The sequence below is a fragment of the Myotis nattereri genome, assembly GCF_964212035.1.
Source record: "Myotis nattereri genome assembly, chromosome: 3".
Classification (NCBI taxonomy): Eukaryota; Metazoa; Chordata; class Mammalia; order Chiroptera; family Vespertilionidae; genus Myotis; species Myotis nattereri.
Window position 1 is genome coordinate 188,648,827 of NC_138077.1, and position 6,618 is coordinate 188,655,444.

Here is a 6,618-nt window from a genome sequence, read left to right on the forward strand (position 1 = left end):
TCCTTCATTATTTTTTTCCTGAACGAATTGAAAGTTGCAAACCTCATGACTTTTGTGCCAAAAATGTCTTTCAGCGTGCATCTCCAAGGAATAAGAACTTTCTCCCACAATTCACAGCATCAATTTTTTTAAACCATGATCTAAGCAAGATTCATGCTTTGCATTTGGTTGTTGTCTGTAGTCTCTTTTAATCTAGAGCAGTCTTTGTACTTTTTTTTCTTTCTTTTTTTAGGGAGAGTGGGGACGCAGTCCCCCACTACCACAAATCACGCAGTGGAGTTCACCACATTCGGGGAAATCGCAGGGGCAGCACATCCAGAGTGCAGTGGGGAAGCCTCGCTCTGGGAAAACCACCTTTGTGATCGTGGTATCTCCCCTGCCAGGTAAGTATTCTTTTTTTCTCTTGATAGGGATTTTGTGGAGACCAGGGTGGATGTTTTGTAAAACACCCTGCATCCTAAATTTGCCCGATTATTCCCCATGGTGTTGTTCAACTTGTTCCTCCATCCCCTGTCTTTGTCGGCAGCAGGAAGTTAAATCTAAGGCTGGGCTAGATTTAGGTTATACATTTTTGGCATTATTACCTCCTGAATGATCCTGTGCACTCGGAGACAGATACTGGCAGCTTGCCCCACGACAAGTGATGCTATGCCTGATCACTTGGTTGCAGTGGTCACTGCCGCATTTTTTCAAAGGTATGCTTTCCCTTGGCAAATTGTTAATGGAAATAAAATGTGGAGCAGTACTCTGTCACCATGCACCATCCTATACTCAGTAACCTTTTACCTAGCATCCACTGAATCATGTTTTTCCATTGGGAATTGCAGTATAGTTTTGTTTTGTTTTTTAATTTCAGTGGCTGTATTTTTTAAAGTTTTTCAGTTTGTTTGCTTGTTTGAAATATGTCTGTTCTTTTTTCACGTATTGCTCTATCCTTTCAGAACTTACTTTTTTATACTTGCTATCTTTTTTTAATATTTTTATTGATTTCAGAGAGGAAGGAAGAGGGAGAGAGAGAGAGATATCAGTGATGAGAGAAAATCATTGATCGGCTGCCTCCTGCACGCGCCCCCACTGGGGATCAAGCCCGCAACCCAGGCATGTGCCCTTGACGAGAATCGAACCGGGACCCTTCAGTCCTCAGGCCTACACTCTATCCACCGAGCCAAACCGGCTAGGGCTACTTGCTATCTTTTTTATCATTAAGCATACTGATTGTATATAGACTTTGTTCTTTTACCAGTGTGAGGAGGGAAGGGCTTTTTTCTCTCTGTCGTGGTGATGTGTCCATGGTAATATGGTATAGTTCCTGGCATAAGTGAGTGTCCCTAATCAAATGGCTTTGTTTTTGCTAAGATTTTAAGGGTCTCATTATTCTTAGACCATGGGCCTCTCTAGGGTTGACTCCCCTTGCTGCTCTGACTTCTCTGTTCTTTTTGGGACGGAGAAATCCCAAAAAGGAATTCTCAACTTTAGGAACTTTGAGTTTCCTGTGGACTTGACTGTTTTTGTTGGACCACTCAATATTAATTTGACTTCAAATTTCTATAATAGGAGGGTATGTGAATCAGAAACAAGTTCTGAGGACTGGAGCTTTATCTCTCATGCATCGCCAGCCATTCACCGGGACTTCCCAAGGTTGGGGAACTGGAAATAAGGCCCCCTACCTAAACCCATGTGCCCCAAGGACTCCACACTGGTCTTGGGAAGCAGCAGGGAAGTTTGCAACTACCTGGACCCACATGTAGAAAAGCAAAAAAGGTGAGGATAGATCTGAATTTACATCACCCTTCTAACTCAGGAGGTATAGAAAATAACATAATGAACACCCATGATTCATATAAAAAATAAAATTCTATATTGTTGAGTACTCCTCTCTAATCACATTGCTCTCTGCCAGAGGCAACTGCTCTCCTGAATCTTAGTGTTTAGCATTCCCAAGCATATTTTTATTTTATTTTATTTTTTTTAATGTATATATTTTTTTATTGATTTCAGAGAGGAAGGGAGAGAGATAGAAACATCAGTGATGAGAGAGAACCATTGATCCACTGCCTCCTGCATGCCCCCCACTGGGGACGGAGCCTGCAACCCCAGCATGTGCCCTTGACTGGAACCGAACCCAGTATCCTTCAGTCCGCAGACCGACGCTCTATCCACTGAGCCAAACCAGCTAGGGCTCCCAAGCATATTTTTGTTATTATTTATTACACTAGTGGTCCGGTGCATGGATTTGTGCACATTGAAAGGAATTGGGCTCCCTCCTCTCTGGTTCTGGGGTTCATCACCTGAGAACCGCCACTGCCAAGTCAACATAACTTGGCAGCTCCTGTGTTGAGCGTCTGCCCCCCCTGGTGGTCAGTGCTTGTCATATGTACCGGCTGGTCGGACAGTCACTTAGACTTTTATATATAGACTAAAGGCCTGATACACGAAATTTGTGCAAGAATAGGCCTTCCTTCCCCTGGCTGCCAGCACTGGCTTCCCTCGGGCACCCGGGACCTGGGCTTCCCTCGCAGCCGCAGCTTCATCTAGAAGGTCGTCTGGAAGGATGTACGGTCTACTTAGCATATTACGCTTTTATTATTATAGATATGTATGTATCCCTAAACAATATACCACTTCTCTCCCTAGGATGGCTCTCATCCTCAATACCTCATCAATATTGTTCAAGGTCACCAATGACTTAGGTGCTAGCAACATTTTTTAAAGCATAGTTTTTTGTTTTTTTAAAAATATATTTTATTGATTTTTTACAGAGAGGAAGGGAGAGGGATAGAGAGATAGAAACATCGATGGGAGAGAAACATCGATCGGCTGCCTCCTGCACACCCCCCACTGGGGATGTGCCCGCAACCAAGGTACATCCCCCTGACCGGAATCGAACCCGGGACCCCTGAGTCCGCAGGCCGACGCTCTATCCACTGAGCCAAATTGGCCAGGGCAGCATAGTTTGTTTTTAAGTTAATTTTTAAAAATTGATTTTTAGAGACAGAGGAAGGGAGAGGGAGAGAGAGAAACATCTGCTGCCTCCTGTAGGCCATCTACTGGGGATTGAGCCCTGACCGGGAATTGAACCAACAATCTTTTGGTGCACAGGATGATACCCCACCAACTCACCCACACTGGCCAGGGTAGTGCTAGCAGATTTAAAGAATACTTCTATGCTCTTCACCCTCTTTCCCGCTCTCCGGCAGCCGCAGCCATGAAGGTCGAGCTGTGCAGCTTCAGTGGGTACAAGATCTACCCCAGACACGGGCGGCACTATGCCAGGATCGACAGGAAGGTTTTCCAGTTCCTTAATGCAAAATGCGAGTCGGTATTCCTTTCCAAGAGGAACCCTCGGCAGATAAACTGGACTGTCCTCTACAGGAGGAAGCACAAAAAGGGACAGTCGGAAGAAATCCAAAAGAAAAGAACCCGCCATGCAGTCAAATTCCAGAGGGCCATCACTGGTGCATCTCTTGCTGATATAATGGCCAAGAGGAACCAGAAGCCTGAAGTTAGGAAAGCTCAGCGAGAGCAAGCTATCAGGGCTGCCAAGGAAGCACAAAAGGCGAAGCAAGCATCTAAAAAGACAGCAATGGCTGCTGCTAAGGCTCCCACAAAGGCAGCACCTGAGCAAAAGATTGTGAAGCCTGTGAAGGTTTCTGCTCCCCGTGTTGGTGGAAAACGCTAAGTTGGCAGATGAGATTCTTAAATAAAGACCTGACTATAACTAAAAATAAAAATAAAAAAATAAAGAATACTTCTATGATCCTCGCCAGGTAGCTCAGTTGGTTAGCGTGTGGTGCCAGTAGACCAAGGTTGCAGGTCTGATCCCTAGTCAGGGCAGGTACATGGAGCAACCAATGAATGCATAAATAAATGAAACAAGTCAATATTTTTTTCTCTACAAATCAATAAAAAAAAAAATACTTCTGCCTTGGCCAGTGTTCTCAGTGGTCAGATCACCAACTCTCACACCAAAGGGTTGCAGGCTCGATTCCCAGTCAAGGGCACATACCTGGTTGTGGGTTCACTCCCCAGACCTGGGGGGGGGGGGGCAGTGTGCAGGATGCAACCAGTCGATGTTTCTCTCTCTCTTGCTCACCTTCCCTCCCTTCGACTCTGAAAAGCAATGGAAAAAATATATATCCTTGGGTGAGGATTAACAAAACTACACAAAATAGAACAAAAAACACTTATATGTCCTCATCTTTATTTTTTTATTTTTTAATATCTTTTTTATTGATTTCAGAGAGGAAAGGAGAGGGAAAGAGATAGAAACATCAGTGATGAGAGAGAGTCGATTGGCACCCTCCTACACACCAGGGATCGAGCCCCCAACCCAGGCATGTGCCCTTGGCTGGAATGGAACCTGGGACCCTTCAGTCTGCAGGGCAACGCTCTATCCACTGAGCCAAACCAGCCAGGGCCTATGTCCTCATCTTATCTGCCCGCTGTGCAGCTCTCCAGTTACTGTTTCCTTCACTTCTTCCTAAGCTCCCACGCCCTGGCTTTCCTCATCCCTTCCAACCCTAATCTCACCTCCTTTGCTCCTCTTCCTCTGCCCGACCTCAGAGTGCTGGCATGCCCCATGGCTGTTATGGGTCTTCTCATCTCCAACTACACTCTCTCCCTAGGATATCTCCTCCAGTTCCCTCACTCCAAATGTCATAAAATGACTGCAAACCTCTGTCTCTGGCCTTGATCTCTCCTTGAACTCCTAGCTTGTCTATCCAACTGCTTATTTGGTATCTTTCCTCTGAAGTCTTCCGGACATCTGACTAAACGACCAAAATGAAACGCCACCCCCAACCTGTTTCCTCCACAACCCCTAATTCACTCATCATCCACTCAGTGTCTCTACCAGAAACCAAGAGGCATCCATGATTACTCCTTCTCCTTCACCCCCACACCGAACCTGTCAACCTAATAATGAGGTAGAGTGAAGCAAACTCAGATGACCAGAAATGGGGTTTGTTTTGGGGAACAACAGAGGAATTGCAATTCTGGAAACCCATGCTGTAGCACGCCACAGGCTCGTCTGTTGAGGGTTTGGGCCAGGATGTATATATGGGCAAGCAGCACAGAGACGGGGAAATTCAGCCAGAGTCCCAGCAGTCATTTCACTGACTTGAGGAACAGGAGAGATTCTTAGTGGGTGTTCACTGTTCCGGAGAGAAGTCTCCATCTTCTGTAAAGCAGGCATTTATGGGAAATCAGTCTCTCCGTTCTCAAGTTCCTTTCCTCTGAGGGCACAGGTGAGATTCTCCATTTCACATCCTCTGGTTTCATTTTAGATTGAAATCCTTTCACAAACCGATCGGCAAAGACCCATTCACTCCACTTGCCAAACAAGATGCACCTGTAGTCCTTTCTCTTCGCTGCACCCCACTGTCACTCCCTTGGCTAGGCAGGCATCCTCTCTGGCCTGCTAATGCTCTCACCTCAAATCAGTTCTCCACACAGCAAGTCTGATCCGCAAAACACCGAATGTAACTCACATCTTGTCACTCTGCTTAAACTTCAATGACTTCTCATTAGAATAAAAGCCAAAAATCTCTACTACAAGCTACCAGGTAGATGATAAATGACTTCACCTACTGCCGATCAGCCCACTGGCTTCCGGGTTCTTCCAAACCAAGGTTTTTCCTGCCTCAGAGCCTTTGCACACATCATTCTCAAGACATCATCTGGAAGCTCTCCACCCCCGTGCCCTCCACTCTGATAAGGCCTGTTCCTCCTAGTTCTCTAGACGCAGGTTAAATATCACTTCAAAGATTTATTTTCTGGCCACTTCACCTAAAGCAGGTTCCTCTATTATTCTCTAGTCCAGCTCTCAGTTTCCCTCAGAGCACTTACCACAATCTGTAATTTGCTTGTTACTTCTTTTTGCCCGCTGTTCATATTAGAATGAGAGGCCCGGTGCACGGATTCGTGCACTGGTAGGGTACCTCGGTCTGGCCTGTGCCCTCTCGCAATCCGGGACCCCTGGGGGATGTCAGAGAGCTGGTTTCAGCCTGATCCTCGCAGGCCAGGCCAAGGGACCCCACTGGTGCATGAATCCATGCACTGGGACTCTGGTATGCATATAAGATCTTTGGTTAATCTCTTCCCACCCTCCCCCCCTTCCCTCTGAGATTCATCAGTTGTTCCATGTTCCCATGCCTGTGCTTTGAGCGTCTTCCCCCTGTTGGTCAGTGCACATCATAGCTACCGGTTAAATGGTCAAATGGTTGCTTAGCCATATAGATGTTAAGTCAAGGAGAGCAAGAACTGCTATCTCCAGAACAAACAAACAACAACAACAACAACAAAAGAACTACCTCTAGCACCTAGCACCATGCCTAGCACGTGGTAGACACAACATCTAGTGAATCTGTGTCTTCCACGCACTTCAAACATAAGTTCCTCCTTTAAACTCAGCAGTAACTCCCCGCGGGAGGAAACATGCTCCCCATGGTGCAAAGAAGGAAACCGAGTCAGGTTTTTAGCTTGTCTGCGTCACTGAGCTAGTAGCTGAAGGAGCTGGAGGCCTGCAGGTCCCCGGAGCCCTCGCTCAAACACCGCACCCGCCACTGAAGTTCCCAGTTTGGGGAAAACAGCGGTCCAGGAGCCCTCGGACATAAAGGC

At 46.4% G+C, this 6,618-nt stretch overlaps 1 protein-coding gene across 1 annotated transcript; it reads left to right on the forward strand.

Annotated features, from left to right (window-relative positions):
* Positions 1-3,205: 3,205 nt before the first annotated feature.
* LOC308516447 (large ribosomal subunit protein eL24-like) lies at positions 3,206-3,780 on the forward strand (the record flags this gene model as incomplete). Its single annotated transcript, XM_081087404.1, has 1 exon — positions 3,206-3,780. One exon carries the CDS (start codon positions 3,206-3,208, stop codon positions 3,677-3,679), a length of 474 nt encoding a protein of 157 aa, XP_080943530.1. The 3' UTR covers positions 3,680-3,780.
* Positions 3,781-6,618: the final 2,838 nt, after the last annotated feature.